The following is a 14,336-nucleotide window of genomic DNA, read 5'->3' on the forward strand; positions in this document are numbered from 1 at the left end:
ATACCTCCGCGCCTATGCGCATATGCGCCTACTTGCAGTGTACCTATCTAGCTTCGGTTTGAGTACTGATCGAGTCTACTGCGCCGACCTCCAGCAACTCAAGTGTAAGCGCTCCAGTGATGCTAGAGCCATACGCGCATCTTAACCCCGTAAAGTAAACGTCAACCCTATTTTTCTAAACGTGCTCTGTTACTTAATTCTCCGACGTCCACACAACGTTGAGGATATCTCGGCCAGCTACCCGAATATGTTTCTTTACTGCGGAACACGCTATCATAGTCCTAGTCAGTCAGAATAGTCAAGCTAGTCAAGATAGTCAAGCTAGTCAAGCTCTTCTGGGAATGGGGGCAGTCAAGTGAAAGATAGAGCCCCTCTTCTCTGTAACTTGAGAGCGAGTATACCGCTCTTTTCTATTCCGCCTTCGAAACGAACATGGGTATATGATGGAACCGAAGAAAGAAAACAAAAGTGCATGCCGTCTAGATCTGGATATCTTTATGTCTGTCAACTTTATACCGTAATAGCTCGCATGCTACATTCGGTACCAGCCCTGCAGCAACTGTGGTTCCTGAGAAGGCTGCAAGGTTTAAGACTTGATTCCTAGTTTTCTCGTTAAGGATGCTACGGAAGCTATCGCCTTTTCGAGTCGTTGCGCGATCTTGACCTTCGTGCCGCTGGTATGCTTGCGGATCGGCCTTCTACGGTCGACTTTACCGGCTTCGTCGGTCATCGTGATACCTAATATCGGGACACCAAGGCCGACTTTGTCCACTCTCTGTTCGTCGGCTGGGCCTGGCCGTTTTGGATCGATGCGAAGGGAAGTCAGCCAAGCACATCGAGCCAAGATTATGCTTCCGTTCTCGTCGCATATACCCCCATATTAAGCTCATGTTACAGGGCTATATTCGAAGAGGTGTATGCGAGGTGTGGTAGTTTCTACCCCCCCGGTAACCTCAACCCTAGCTCGTCCAGGGTTGTGTCGGCCGAGTATCATGATGCAGAAGATGCATTATCGTTATTATCCGCCTCTCGTCTCACTTATTCTTACTTCTCTTCTTCTGTTTTGTTCTTCCTTTACCACCGTATAGGTTCAACCACTGTATCACTGACAACGCTGTTGCGAGCCTCCTTTCTTTCCTTTCTTCGCAGCTAGCGACCACTTTCTTTCATTGTCCAACTGGCTTGGCTGCTTACACTCTTTTGAACAATTACTTTCGTCGTCAGTGTTATTTGGGCTGCTCTATTACTATCTATTCGATTCGTTTTCGGTTTCGGTTATCCGTCTAATCTCCAACCTGACAAGCAAGAGCTCGACAGACAGCCTCTTGGGGATAGCAATACGCTTAACATAGCCATATCGAAACGATCGACCACCCGATTTATTAACACGACAACTTTAAACAATTTCGATTCTTGAAGCAGCGCGGTCTGCCTATTTCAGATTACTTTTTGAAACTTCGATTCATCAAGATAGTGCCATCTTATTCTCACAACTTTATACCTTAAAAACGATACGACATGATGTCCCCGCCGATGCAACTGACGACGTCTTCCGGCGTTCCATTCACGCCCACGAGTGATGCTCTTGATCGTCACGAATACGGAATTACCAAAAATAGGAAACTTGCGGCCTCGACTGGTGGAGGAAGAGCTTGGAGCGAGGATGAGGTAAGCGAGAAGTCTAGCCTATGCTCGACTCCATACAAGGCGGAAAAGCATATGGGAGGCACAGTTCGAACCGTGTCGTAGAGGCTAATATGTGCAACTAAATAGGAGGTGTATCTGCTCCAAACTCGTCTCCAGAAGATGCCATATAAGCACATTGCGGCTCACTTGAAGAAGACTGAGCTAGCATGCCGTCTTCATTATCACCAGCTCAGCCACGGAAGCAATCGCCGTAAACGTACTACCTCTGTATCTTCGGGTTCCTCTACCGGGCACTCGCCGATATTGCCGGCTACCGTTCCGTCACCTATTCGAGAATCTTCCCCGCGCGACGACTCCCCGCCTATGAGTGCCGGTGCCCACGATGCTGATTCGCCGAATTATACGACCTCGGTGCAACTTCCTAGCATCATTACGGGCACTAATGTCTCGCCCCGACTCCCAGCTATCCTGCCTAAACCAGCATCGATTGCTCTCCCCAGCACTACTTCCGCAGGTTCATGTAACTATTCGATGTCTGTCTCAATCCCAGACACAACTCGATCGCTGGCACCGTCTCCTTTTCCCCAACCGTCGCCAATCGGACAGACGCCAATTCTTCGGCTAGATTGCTCCCTCCCGCCTCCTTCGGCTCACGTGGACATCCCTAGACTTCAATCCATCTATGCCGCACACCGTTCTACGTTCTGGGCTTCTATCGCGTCTGAGTATGGCTCAGGAATTAGTCCGATTGTCCTAGAACAGGCGTGGAAGGCGAGTGTTCTCGCAATGGGCGGACAAACTCCAATCACCCCTGTCACCAGTCCCAATGATCGCGAGAACTTGTACGAGAAGCAAGACAAGACCCGTATTAGTGCGATCCTTGGTATTGACGCTAACCCACGAAGTCCGAAGGAGAGGGAATTGGTTCGTCGATTAGAAGAGGAACGAAGCGTCGGCGTAACCGCCAATGCTTAGAGGAAAAACTCCAGCAGCCTTTTCGGACTTTAGACCCCAGCCGGGGTTTCCTGTTCTGACCAGTGCCTGGCATTTGGGTAGGGCATTATTCTCGGGTCAAGCTATGGCCGGTCCGAGCCATGTAGCGGCAATGCGCATATCATCTGTACCGCCCTCACATGTCTCTAGTTTCTCTTCTTCATCTCGGGTTCTTGAGCATTTACACATCAATTCTGTTTTCAAAAATGCGGTGGTCGTCCTTACGATCATGCTAAACGAACCATATCCCCACCATTTCTATCTTCAGTTTTCGGGGCACAAGGGCAGGATTGGGTTGGCCTGTATCCAGAGTATGTATTTTGACATGTTCTCGTGGATATGGTATCAAGGTTACTTTTCTTTTTGAACATGGAAGTTACCAACATAGCAGGCGGTACTCCAAGTACCTCATTTTCAATACTTTGGCTAGCGGGGAGGCTTTTTGATAGAATTAAGCGAGAGTGAACAGTGTAGAAGGCGGCATGAGGAAAAGGGGGTTTGATGTATGCAACGGCCGCTAGCTACGATCTTGGTAGACATGTACGTATGATGGGATGGATGTCTAACCTTTCTTTTCCTCTGTCTGCATGATTGACGAGCTCGCAACTACAATACCCCATGTTTCTGGGTGAGGAATTTTGTACATTATCTATTTTTATTTCTATTTTTTTCAGCTCGGAAGAGCAACATATCTCTCTGTTTGTTTTTCTTCTTCAAGGGGTCTAAATCACCGATGGGCTTTCATCTAAAGCAAATGGGAAGGAAATATCATCACTTTCCTTACGAGACCATTGTTACCTGGATCAAAAAGTGGCTTGGCTCGATTTTTTTTGGACATAGTCAATATCGGGTTAGATGTTGACGTGATATAAATCTCAACAATTATCTACCCATTCTTCTCTGCCTGTTTTATGAGACGGGATGTATATTTTTAAAATTTACCAGAATTTTATTTAATATTTTCTCTTTTTTGAATGCCATCCAGTGCTATGTAGGTTTGGTTTGATTGTGGCCGCTGTCAATCTTCGTACAAGCAATTTAGTAACGGTTTAAATTTAGCGTCTCCTCATCTAAAGCCCTCCCCAAACCTAGGTATCATCTCAAAGCGTCAATAGATAGAGTTATGGAGGGCACTCAAGAAGTGAAGGTCCCAATTGAAGCCATTCAAGTCGTAGATCCCGAGGTCATAGCCAGTTAGCACTCTTTCCCCTACTCCCCGTAGGATTCCTTATGCTAATGTCTGCGTGAATAATAGAACTTCCCCACGGGATTCGAGTCTTGACGATCGCCGCTCATGGCGCTAGTTTCTGGACTCGCACGGCTCGTCTCGATGTCGAGGAGGACGGGACGCGCAAGGCGTATTTCCTTAAGGTGATCTTACTTTTCTCCTTAGTCTTACTCGCGTTTTTCATAGATCCTCTTATCCGCGCGCGATGCATTGGCATTAACTAATTTTTATTTTACCTACCTATAGACCACGTACGGCGAGCTAGGCAGGGAAATGATGTCCAGCGAGTTCGCGTGCATGTCCAAGGTCCGCGGCGTCGCGCCGGACCTCGTGCCCGAACCGGTAGCATGGGGTTCGTACGTCGGGATACCGCACGTGCATTTCCTGGTGTGCGAGTTTCGGCCCATGACGGGCGAAGTCCCTGCCGCCGCCGATCTCGCCCGCAAGATCGCGGAGCTGCACCGCAAGAGCAGCGTCGGCGGCGCGGAAGCTAAGTTCGGGTCTGACGTGCCGACCTTCCACGGCAACGTGCGTGTCGAGCACGGCTGGTCCCATACCTGGGAGGAGTACTTCGCGAGGACAACGCGGGCTCTTTTCGAGCTTGAGTTGGAGACTCGGGTTAGTTGACGATTTATCCAGCATGGTCTCTTCGATTTTCGATGTTTCGGCTGGGACTAGATTTTCCTTACTTATTTGTTTCTAGGGAGATGATATAGATGTCGTATCGAACATGATACCTCTCTTCGAAAAGGTCATACCGCGGCTCCTCAGACCGTTGCAGACGGGCAATCACTCTATCCGGCCGTGTCTCATTCACGGAGATCTATGGCATGGTAACACGGGAAGCGATGCAGAGACCGGCCTTCCTATCATATTCGATGCTGCATCGTTTTACGCCCATAATGAGTGTAAGGTTCCTTTTTTAAGTCTTCCTAATATCGATGACCTAGCGAGCTGATAGAAGAGTAGATGAGCTCGGTGTCTGGCGACAGCCATGGAATAAGATTAATAAGGCCTACCGAGAGGAATACCATAAGCACTTTCCTAAGTCATGGCCCGAGGAAGACTTTGACGATCGGAATGCCTTGTATGCGATGTGAGTTTACTGCTTACTCTCCCTCAAACCTACAGCTTATAAGCGGTTATCACTCGAGAATAAGTTCTGATATCAGTGGCATGGCAGTCGAGTTAACCTCCTCGACTCCATACTATATAAGGACGACCCGAGCTATCGACAGATGTAAGCAGGCCTTACGATAATTCATTCGTAGCGTGCTAAGTTGCTATTTTAGGTTGATCTCGGGTATGCGCGATCTCGTCGATAAGTTTCCTGGTGGTTTCCAGGAATGGGAAGCGTCACAGGCTAGGAGTGACGACCAGTCGACGTAGTTGCATCGCATTTCCGCGACGTCTAATACAAGGTGCATACGGCGCGAATATGTGACCTTCCTCGACGAGACTCAAAGGACCCTTTGCCTGTTCAGGTTTGGAAGGTCATCTTCATTACGACAAGCTGACTTATATATTCGGCCTATGTATAGAGTTCACATCGTTCGATCACAGGCTTCATAACCGACATGTTCATCTAATTGGTGTCATTACTCGCCTGGTTACTCCAGAACCGATCGGTTCGTTTGCATGCAGAATAGACTCCACATTCCCCTCGTTCTTCGTCAGCTGAACTGTGTATCAGCCCCGACGCTCGGCTTGCGGAACGTTGATCTGATTTCGCCTAGGCGGGTTAGTGAATCTAGAGGGCGTTTGGTCTATGTTGTAATAGGCGTAGAAACGCCAGACTAGGACATCCGTTCGGTCATAACCAATCGTCTCTCATGCATTTAAAATTCCTTTTCCTTAGCCGAGCGAGACCCGCTCTGGATCCGGGGTTAATGCCCGTCTCCTCAAGTACATACACATCGTCGCTACGTTAAACCTCCGAGTATCGTGATCGCCATTCCTTTCGATTGGATCTCAACAAACGTCTTGTCCACTTGCTTTTACCTATTACCGGTACCCCGCAGTAGAATGCCTAGGTAATACGTAGGTATCTATATGAGAATTTCCTCGTAGCAAATTGTTCGCTGTATTTCTCTTTTTCCTAAACCTGTAGCTTAGGATAACAGTCCTTACTATAGTTAGACTTACGTAAACACGGGTTTGCAGGAAGTTCAACATGAGCGACGCTCCGGCCGCCAAGACGGGTCTGAGCCCATCTCTCCAGGACCCCAAGTCCGATCCGCAGTATATCCAATTCGAATGCCTTCCGCCAGGCGGTCCGCTAAATCGTTGGTCTCATACTATCACAAGGGAGCATGACTTCCCAGGTGCTCAGGTGTGTTCCGTAAGGGACTATGAAGTATGTGTTCTCATCTTCGAATAGGCTCAGTTGTATGGTGCCGGGGTCCCCGATGAGGAGATGATGAAGAATGCACCCCACGTTGGGATAGCCACTGTCTGGTGGGAAGGAAATGCTGTACGTATGCCGTCTGCCTGTCTAGCATGTTCAATCGAGATTATATTTCCAGCCTATATCCTCTTTAAAGCCGGAGGATTCTGCTCGAACAAGAACTATATCCTGTCTCGTCTCACATGTGATAACCGCTAACGCCTAATTTGTAGTGCAAGTAAGTGACACATGCGCCACATATCTATGATAACCAACTGCTCACGGCTTGTTGCCAATGCTAACGATTGTCGCTTATAGCACACATCGTGAGTGAGCATGTATAGCGTGTCACAACTCTCAAATTTAAGGGGGGCTAACTATGATTAGTCCTCGACTTCGGGAGGATTGTCAAGAGGTCATTAGAAAAGCAAAAGATGTTGGGATGGCAGTATAGTGCCGTGGGCGTATCAGATGCCATCACAATGGGAGGCGAAGGTTTGACCCGCAACCCACCTTGTCACCGATGATTGTGCCAAACGCTAACAACTTAGGCATGAGATACTCTCTCCAAACTCGCGATCTCATCGCTGATAGCATCGAGACCGTAACATGTGCGCAGCGCCACGACGCCAACATTTCGATTCCCGGTTGTGACAAGAATATGCCGGGCGTGGTAATGGCCGCAGCACGCCATAACCGACCTTTTATCATGATTGTAAGTCAATGATTATATGATCTATCCCGCACTCCTACGGGTAGCCTCAGCCTAGTAGCTTTGAAGACGATAGGCTCTTCAATTTAGATGCTCTTCATTGACTCGTTGAGAACATAGTATGGAGGATCGATCCGAAAGGGATATTCGAAGCTTTTAGAACGCGACATAAACGTGACCACCTGCTATGAAGCTGCAGGAGCTTTAACATATGGCCGGCTCGAAGCCAAGACGAACCCTGGCACCAATGGTCGAACTTCAATCGACGTGATGAAGGATATCGAACGACACGCTTGTCCCGGAGCTGGTGCGTGTGGCGGCATGTTTACAGCTAACACGATGGCAACGGCCATAGAAGCGATGGGGATGACTCTTCCTGGGTCATCGTCCTATCCTGCCGTATCCCCGGAAAAGGCCCGCGAGTGTGAGCGCGCGGCAGAAGTGATCAAAATAACCATGGAAAAGGACATTCGTCCCCGCGATCTCATAACAAGAGAATCATTTGAGAACGCACTGGTCGTCACTATGATTCTGGGCGGCTCAACTAACGGCGTGCTGCACTTCTTGGCTATGGCAAACACGGCTGAAGTACCGCTAACTCTGGAAGATATCGATAGAGTCAGCAACAAGACACCATTCTTAGCGGATTTGGCACCTAGTGGGAAGTATCTGATGGAGGATTTATATAAGATCGGCGGCACACCGTCGGTGCTGAAGATGCTCATAGCGGCCGGTCTGATCAACGGCAACATCCCGACGGTTACGGGCCGCACGCTTGCGGAAAATGTCGCTGACTGGCCTAGTCTGCCGCCTGATCAAAAGATCATCCGCCCCCTATCGGATCCTATCAAGGAAACGGGTCATCTTCGGATCTTACGTGGTAATCTCGCACCAGAAGGAGCCGTAGCTAAGATCACCGGCAAGGAAGGGCTGAGCTTCACGGGCAAGGCTCGTGTTTTTAATAAGGAACACGAGCTTGACGAAGCTTTATCGGAAGGCTTGATCCCGCGAGACGAGAACTTGGTGCTTATAGTTCGGTATGAAGGCCCTAAAGGAGGTCCAGGGATGCCGGAACAACTGAGGGCATCGGCGGCAATCATGGGAGCCGGGCTCAAGAACATCGCCTTGGTCACGGATGGTAGGTATAGCGGTGCTTCGCATGGCTTCATTGTCGGCCACGTTTGTCCAGAAGCGGCCATGGGTGGCCCTATTGCTCTGGTCAAAGAAGGAGACACGATCGTAATCGATGCTGTAAAGAATCGAATTGATATAACTAGCGTGAGTGACGGAGAGCTGGAGGAGAGGAGGAAGGTGTGGAAAGCTCCCCTGCCAACAGTAAGGAGAGGTGTCTTGGCTAAATATGCGAGACTAGTCGGAGATGCTAGCCACGGTGCAGTCACTGACCAATGGGATTTGGAATACTAGATGTTCTCGACCCTTGTAGACTTTAGGCAAGGGAAGATAGTTGTTCGTTTTGTTCGATATCATGTATGTTATATAGATATTTCAAAATATACACGAATATGCGTTCGGTGCTCGATGTACGCCGTGGGCTTTGTAACGAGTTTCTGTAGTTCAACGTATCCTAGATAGATCATATCCTTGCTATCGGGCGGAATTACTTAGTTGACTAAGATCAACGTATTTTCTTAGGTGGTTTGGCCGAAGGGAAACGGTCGCTGCTCATCAAATCAGGCTTGACATATGTTGCGAAGGTATGCCAGGACAGAGCGGGCAATAAGAAGAAAGCACTGAGCGAGAGCGAGGTCAGAGTGAAGCCGCTCTTTTCCGGCTGAGAGATATGCCGCAGTAAGATGGCTTCAATCAAGACTTCGCCCGAGATGAGAGTCTGGAAGATGAGTCGGCGCTTCTCAGTCACTGCGCTAGAATCCGGAATGCATAAAATGAGCGGAACTGTGAGCGAGAGAACGAGGACACCGTAGATCTGCCACAGCATGGCGGAACTTGGGGGTACAGCCGGGGCACCGGCAGTAGAACGATCAGCGACGGCGAATGACAGACACCATTCTGGATATAAAACAAATGGAACGGCCCCTACAATATTGAGAAAGGCCTCAATAGCCAGGCCGAACTGGAAAACGCGTGTCATGGTTGAATTGTCTGTGTAGTTGAAAGCTCAAGTTTGCCTATGAAGCCGTTGTCAACGAGGGAAGAGAAGGAAACAAAGTGGACAAGTCAATTAATTTATAGATTACCATCGTGTTACATGAAAACAGATATCGATGTTCTGTATGTCAGACGGAAATATGAAGCCGCAACATGCATAATCACATAGTCTATTAGTGAAGCTTTATTCCGGCATAAATATTTATTCCAAATAATATCTGTTGTATATATTTATGCAATTCCTTGAGGTTTTAGTACAGGTACAATCCAGTCGCGCTGAACAACCCCTGTCGCATGCGCAACAGCCACAGATCGCGGGGTAGAGGGGCACTGAAAAAAAATAATATTCTTTTTTTTTCCTTCTTGTGCCTCCAATTCTAATTGCGACAATTGACCAGATCCACGACTAATTATAATTTATATCGCCTATTTCACCCGCGCATAACGAATCGCGATCGATTAACGAGTTCGAAATCCTGTCACCATGTCCAAACGCTCGGCGGAAGCCGGTGATGGCATCGCTCCTCTTAAAGGGGGTGATCGTCCCGAACCGATGGATGTAGACGACGACAAGGAAATGGGCGATTTCGCAGACGAATTTGAGGATGAGTTTGAGAGCGAAGACGAGATATTTGAGGCAGGCGTAGATGGTAGACCTGATGCTGAACGCGAAGCAGAGGAACGAGCAGCTGGTGCCATGGATGTCGATAATGGAAATGGAACTTTTATTGTTGGCCGTAATAAGCTTGAGGCTGGTCAACATCTTGCTCCCGACACGGGAACTTATGAGATGCTCCACAGCCTTAGCACCCCTTGGCCTTGTCTATCTTTCGATATCATTCGCGACGGACTCGGAGATAAGCGAGAAAAGGTCTACCCGGCCACCATGTACACCGTCGCCGGCACCCAAGCCGAGAGCAAGCGCGAAAAGGAGAACCAGTTGATGATCATGAAGTTTAGCGGGTTGAGTCGCGTGCAAAAAGAAGATGATGATTCAGAGTCGGAGGATGACGACGACGAAGAAGAAGCCGAACCTATCCTCGAGTCCAAGTCCATCCCGCTAACCTCGACTACAAACCGAATCCGAAGTCACCAGATCCCCTCCCAAGACCCCTCCAAACCACCTACTACCCTCACCGCGACCATGACAGAGTCATCAAACATCTTCATACATGATGTTACTCCCCACCTAGCATCTTTCGACAACCCCGGAACACTCATTACACCACAGCAGAACAAACCACTCTCCACAATCCGAGCCCACAAATCCGAGGGTTACGCCCTTGATTGGTCGCCTCTAGTGCCAGGCGGCAAGCTCCTAACCGGTGACAACGATGGTTTGATACATATGACGACGCGATCAGACGGAGGTGGTTGGATTACAGATACGAGAGCATTCCAAGGTCATACCAGCAGCGTGGAGGAGATTCAATGGAGTCCGCAAGAAGCATCAGTGTTTGCTTCCGCATCTAGCGACGGCACAGTTCGTGTGTGGGACGTCCGAAGCAAGAGCCGAAAACCTGCCATTACGGTACAGGTTAGCTCCACCGACGTCAACGTCATGTCCTGGTCGAGGTTGACGACGCACCTACTCGCGACGGGTGCCGACGATGGAGTCTGGGGAGTATGGGATCTGCGACAATGGAAGGGAGGCGCGCAGAAACCCAGCCCGATCGCGAGTTTCAACTACCACAAGGAGCAGATTACCAGCATCGAGTGGCATCCTACCGACGATAGCATGGTGGCCGTTGCTGCGGGTGACCACAAGGTTACTCTATGGGATCTTTCTGTGGAATTAGACGACGAGGAAAGCAAAGATACCGCAGGAGTCAAGGACATGCCGCCTCAGTTACTCTTCGAACACATCTCCGAACACGCGAAGGAGGTGCACTGGCATCCTCAGATCCCCGGCACGCTGGTCGCCACCGGCCAGGAGTTTAGCGTATTCAGGCCTATACCTGTCGTCTATGGCATTCATGGAAAATAAGACCCAACTTTCTGAATATAAATCAATCATCGGAATACGCGGAGGCCGTATCTTGAAAGGAGTCTGAAATCGTCTTGTAACTCAAAGTACCTACGTCAAACGCCAAGCACAACTACATCTACCCACGTATCTTGCAACTACATTAGCACGTGTTCTATTGGAAATAAGGATGAAACCCTTTAGATATGCGACACTAGGTGGTTACCAGAGATCCGCGGAGCAGGTCTGAGGAAGACTACTTCGCGAGGCGTTACGGGTCTTCGATATTAGAGCACCATTCTATTATAAAGGGGTGGTCTAGGGGGGATATGCAGACCATGATGCTGATAGGTTAGTTAGGTTGTTCTCACCATGAAATGGAGTGAGTGCTCTGAGACTTCAAATTTCGAATTAGATGATCGTCTTAACCATGTTTACGATTTGAGAAGTATTTCGTTCCTAGAAATCGCGTTTTAAATTTCTCAATGGTTGATAGTTATCGGAACACAGGGAGGTAGGTACGCTGTGGAGATCTAACAACTTTACTTCGAATATATATGTTGTCTACAATCGAACTGCGGATTGCTTATCGCATTAATAACTATTTCTACGATATTGAGAACTATATTGGGTGCAATTGAAGCAAAAAAAATGTTTTCATATAGGAACGAAAGAGCAAAAGATAATGACCCCAACCCGATTTGAACGGATAACCTTTCGATCTGGAGTCGAACGCGCTACCGTTGCGCCATAGGGCCATGCTCAGAATCGCTCGAGTTAATTGGGCGGCTCTGAGATTGATGAATGGCTGTTTGGTATGATGGTACATATATTACGTACTTCACTTCAAGATAGGGGCTCCACATACCCCTAAGTGGGGAATTACATTGTTTCTCCCAAGGAACATTTCAACATGCATAGAACATACGAATCCTTTTCGCCTATTTAATAATGACATTATTTAGATTCAGATGACGAAAAGTCATTTCATAATCTATCTGCAGATACCTCTCTTCCAAATCATAACATAATGACCATATATAGATAGACTTTTGGTATCTCGTTATTTTTGAAGTTTTCACAACACCCATGCGACCAAAGTAGGATGGAGTTGGATCGACCAGAAAGAAAAAAAAAATTCTAGTCGAACAATCAAACAATACAGCTCCAGCTCGGTAAGCACTTACATCCTTCCTAATTAGGCAGGCCAAGACCTAGGCTCTCCTCTTCGGTGCTGCTTTGCCTCAAAACATCATCCTCACGTGGAATGACGTGCTTCGTTATTTTCCTTTATGTATATACAATACTACCTCTCGCAGGACGGTCCACGACCACTGATGCGAGCCACGTCGTGGGTTAGGGGAAGAAGGGTTTCCAATTGACTACCTACCAACCTAATGACTAGTCCGCGATAGTTCAAGGTAACCGAACCGAAGTGACCTGAATCGCGAGATGGACGTCGACGCCGAAAAGAATGTCCCGCCCCCGGCCTTCCACAGCGCCGAGCACGCGCCCGTGGTCGAGGATCAGCTGCGGAGGTCGCTGTCGCCGCGACAGGTGCAGATGATAGCTATCGGCGGTACTATCGGAACCGGTCTGTTTTTAGGCACCGGCAAAGCGCTGGCGACAGGTGGACCGGCTTCGTTGCTGCTATGCTACGCTATCGTTGGCGCGATCGTGTTCGTCACGATGTTGTGCCTGGGCGAGATGGCTGCGTTTGTTCCAGGTGAGAGGCTCAGAACATCCGACCCGAATTTGAACCCGAGGTCGAAAATCGAATTTTATGTGTACTAACTACGGGTAAAGTGGCCGGGTCTTTCTGCACCTTCTCTTCGCGTTATGTAGACGACGCGTGGGGATTTGCACTGACGTGGAACTACTGGTTTAACGATGCCGTGTCCACTGCCGCTGATTTAGTTGCTCTGCAGCTGGTCTTCCAATATTGGACAGACAGCTTCCCGTGGTATGCACTAGGGCTCATTATATGGTTCCTAATCGTTCTAGCCAACATCATCAATGTGCGGGCGTACGGCGAAGTCGAATACTGGTTATGCCTGTTAAAAGTGGTCACCATCGTTATTTTTATAATTCTAAGCATTGCGGTAAATGCGGGCGGAAACACGTCTCACGATTATATCGGTGCTCGAAACTGGTACCTTCCAGGAGCTCCCTTCGTGGGCGGCATCGGCGGGTTCGCCAGTGTATTTGTGACCGCGTCCTTCGCATATGGCGGAACCGAATCGATCGCCATTACAGCGGGAGAGACGAAAGATCCGGCTCGTCAGTTACCGCGAGTCGTCAAGAACGTCTTCTGGCGAATCTTGTTCTTTTACATCTTATCATCCCTCATGATCGGCCTTAACGTGCCTTACAATTACCCGGGGCTTAATTCCAAGGACACGCGTACTTCACCTTTCACCATTGCCTTCCAGCTGGTCGGCTCTAAGGTGGCGGGTTCTTTTGTGAACGCGGTCATCTTGACCAGCGTCGTTTCGGCGGGGAATCACGCCCTATTTGCCGGTTCGAGGCTGCTATATACGCTGTCCGTGAATGGTCACGCGCCTAAAGTATTCGGGCGTCTGACGCGCTTTCAGGTGCCCTGGGTTTCCGTCCTCTTCACTTCATTCATCTCGGGCTTGCTTTTCGGAGCGTCTTTCATCGGGGCGGGCCAGCTTTGGACGTGGCTGCAGAACCTTGTCGGCGTATCCAACCAGCTCTCCTGGATCAGTATTGGCATCGCCTCGCTGCGTTTCCGTGCTGGCTTGAAGGCTCAGGGCAAGGAGCACCTTTTGCCCTTTAGGAACTGGACGTATCCGATGGGGCCGATCATTGCTATCGTCCTCAATAGCTTCATCGTCCTTATTCAGGGATGGAGCTGTTTCAGCCCCAAGTTCAGTGCTGTTGACTTCGTCAGTTATTATATCGAGTTGCCCTTATTCGCTTTGATGTTCGTTGCTTGGAAGTTGATTAAGAGAACGAAGTTTAAGCGGGCAAGTGAGATGGATTTGGTCACCGACGTATATACGAAGGACGATATTGAGCCGGAGGAGGATGGTTGGACTGGAAGAGCGAAAAGGATCGGGGGCTGGTTATGTTTTTAAATTTTGTAGTTTCTATATTATTCAATATACCCCTATCTATTCGCCATTGTATATGAAATTAACCATAAACAATTCATACTATTTCACCAAACAGGTGCTGGCTAGTGATGACCTGGTAACATGACCTACTAAGTCCGGGGTAGTGGGACTGCGGAATAGAAGCCGACGCCGAGACC

The 14,336-nt window shown here is 48.8% G+C and overlaps 6 protein-coding genes and 1 non-coding gene across 7 annotated transcripts; 5 read left to right on the plus strand and 2 right to left on the minus strand.

Annotated features, from left to right (window-relative positions):
• The first annotated feature begins 1,204 nt into the window (after nucleotides 1–1,204).
• Nucleotides 1,205–3,317, plus strand: F4807DRAFT_335721 (uncharacterized protein). The gene is made up of 2 exons (XM_047995327.1): nucleotides 1,205–1,668; nucleotides 1,774–3,317. The coding sequence occupies exons 1-2, from the start codon at nucleotides 1,519–1,521 to the stop codon at nucleotides 2,620–2,622; spliced, it is 999 nt and encodes a 332-aa protein (XP_047848891.1). The 5' UTR covers nucleotides 1,205–1,518; the 3' UTR covers nucleotides 2,623–3,317.
• Nucleotides 3,318–3,594: 277 nt separating this feature from the next.
• F4807DRAFT_335875 (Fructosamine kinase-domain-containing protein) lies at nucleotides 3,595–5,382 on the plus strand. The gene is made up of 7 exons (XM_047995328.1): nucleotides 3,595–3,833; nucleotides 3,896–4,011; nucleotides 4,115–4,486; nucleotides 4,572–4,776; nucleotides 4,838–4,964; nucleotides 5,052–5,108; nucleotides 5,161–5,382. Exons 1-7 carry the CDS (start codon nucleotides 3,764–3,766, stop codon nucleotides 5,255–5,257), a joined length of 1,044 nt encoding a protein of 347 aa, XP_047848892.1. The 5' UTR covers nucleotides 3,595–3,763; the 3' UTR covers nucleotides 5,258–5,382.
• Nucleotides 5,383–6,041: 659 nt separating this feature from the next.
• On the plus strand, nucleotides 6,042–8,391 carry F4807DRAFT_454695 (dihydroxy-acid dehydratase; the record flags this gene model as incomplete). Its single annotated transcript, XM_048000611.1, has 5 exons — nucleotides 6,042–6,200; nucleotides 6,249–6,345; nucleotides 6,642–6,749; nucleotides 6,806–6,969; nucleotides 7,087–8,391. The coding sequence occupies 5 exons, from the start codon at nucleotides 6,042–6,044 to the stop codon at nucleotides 8,389–8,391; spliced, it is 1,833 nt and encodes a 610-aa protein (XP_047848893.1).
• Nucleotides 8,392–8,496: 105 nt separating this feature from the next.
• Nucleotides 8,497–9,180, minus strand: F4807DRAFT_335707 (uncharacterized protein). Its single transcript, XM_047995326.1, has one exon. It carries the CDS (start codon nucleotides 9,074–9,076, stop codon nucleotides 8,603–8,605), a length of 474 nt encoding a protein of 157 aa, XP_047848894.1. The 5' UTR covers nucleotides 9,077–9,180; the 3' UTR covers nucleotides 8,497–8,602.
• Nucleotides 9,181–9,452: 272 nt separating this feature from the next.
• F4807DRAFT_447489 (WD40 repeat-like protein) lies at nucleotides 9,453–11,684 on the plus strand. Its single transcript, XM_047999882.1, has one exon. The coding sequence runs from the start codon at nucleotides 9,578–9,580 to the stop codon at nucleotides 11,078–11,080; it is 1,503 nt and encodes a 500-aa protein (XP_047848895.1). The 5' UTR covers nucleotides 9,453–9,577; the 3' UTR covers nucleotides 11,081–11,684.
• A 61-nt stretch (nucleotides 11,685–11,745) lies between these two features.
• On the minus strand, nucleotides 11,746–11,817 carry F4807DRAFT_t158. Its single transcript has one exon. It is a non-coding gene; the product is annotated as a tRNA-Trp (tRNA).
• A 154-nt stretch (nucleotides 11,818–11,971) lies between these two features.
• On the plus strand, nucleotides 11,972–14,211 carry F4807DRAFT_447490 (tryptophan permease). Its single transcript, XM_047999883.1, has 2 exons — nucleotides 11,972–12,785; nucleotides 12,866–14,211. The coding sequence occupies exons 1-2, from the start codon at nucleotides 12,512–12,514 to the stop codon at nucleotides 14,158–14,160; spliced, it is 1,569 nt and encodes a 522-aa protein (XP_047848896.1). The 5' UTR covers nucleotides 11,972–12,511; the 3' UTR covers nucleotides 14,161–14,211.
• Nucleotides 14,212–14,336: the final 125 nt, after the last annotated feature.

The sequence above is a fragment of the Annulohypoxylon truncatum genome (genome assembly GCF_022578515.1).
Source record: "Annulohypoxylon truncatum strain CBS 140777 unplaced genomic scaffold F4807scaffold_58, whole genome shotgun sequence".
In the NCBI taxonomy this organism is placed as follows: Eukaryota; Fungi; Ascomycota; class Sordariomycetes; order Xylariales; family Hypoxylaceae; genus Annulohypoxylon; species Annulohypoxylon truncatum.

Bases quoted from the DNA above. Each gene is read 5' to 3' on its own strand.
- F4807DRAFT_335721 (XM_047995327.1), top strand. From the start codon at position 1,519: ATGATGTCCCCGCCGATGCAACTGACGACGTCTTCCGGCGTTCCATTC. The intron at 1,669-1,773 runs GTAAGCGAGAAG...GCAACTAAATAG, and splicing joins GAGCTTGGAGCGAGGATGAG to GAGGTGTATCTGCTCCAAAC.
- F4807DRAFT_335875 (XM_047995328.1), top strand. From the start codon at position 3,764: ATGGAGGGCACTCAAGAAGTGAAGGTCCCAATTGAAGCCATTCAAGTC. The intron at 3,834-3,895 runs GTTAGCACTCTT...CGTGAATAATAG, and splicing joins AGATCCCGAGGTCATAGCCA to AACTTCCCCACGGGATTCGA. The intron at 4,487-4,571 runs GTTAGTTGACGA...ATTTGTTTCTAG, and splicing joins AGCTTGAGTTGGAGACTCGG to GGAGATGATATAGATGTCGT.
- F4807DRAFT_335707 (XM_047995326.1), bottom strand. From the start codon at position 9,076: ATGACACGCGTTTTCCAGTTCGGCCTGGCTATTGAGGCCTTTCTCAAT.
- F4807DRAFT_447489 (XM_047999882.1), top strand. From the start codon at position 9,578: ATGTCCAAACGCTCGGCGGAAGCCGGTGATGGCATCGCTCCTCTTAAA.
- F4807DRAFT_447490 (XM_047999883.1), top strand. From the start codon at position 12,512: ATGGACGTCGACGCCGAAAAGAATGTCCCGCCCCCGGCCTTCCACAGC. The intron at 12,786-12,865 runs GTGAGAGGCTCA...CTACGGGTAAAG, and splicing joins GATGGCTGCGTTTGTTCCAG to TGGCCGGGTCTTTCTGCACC.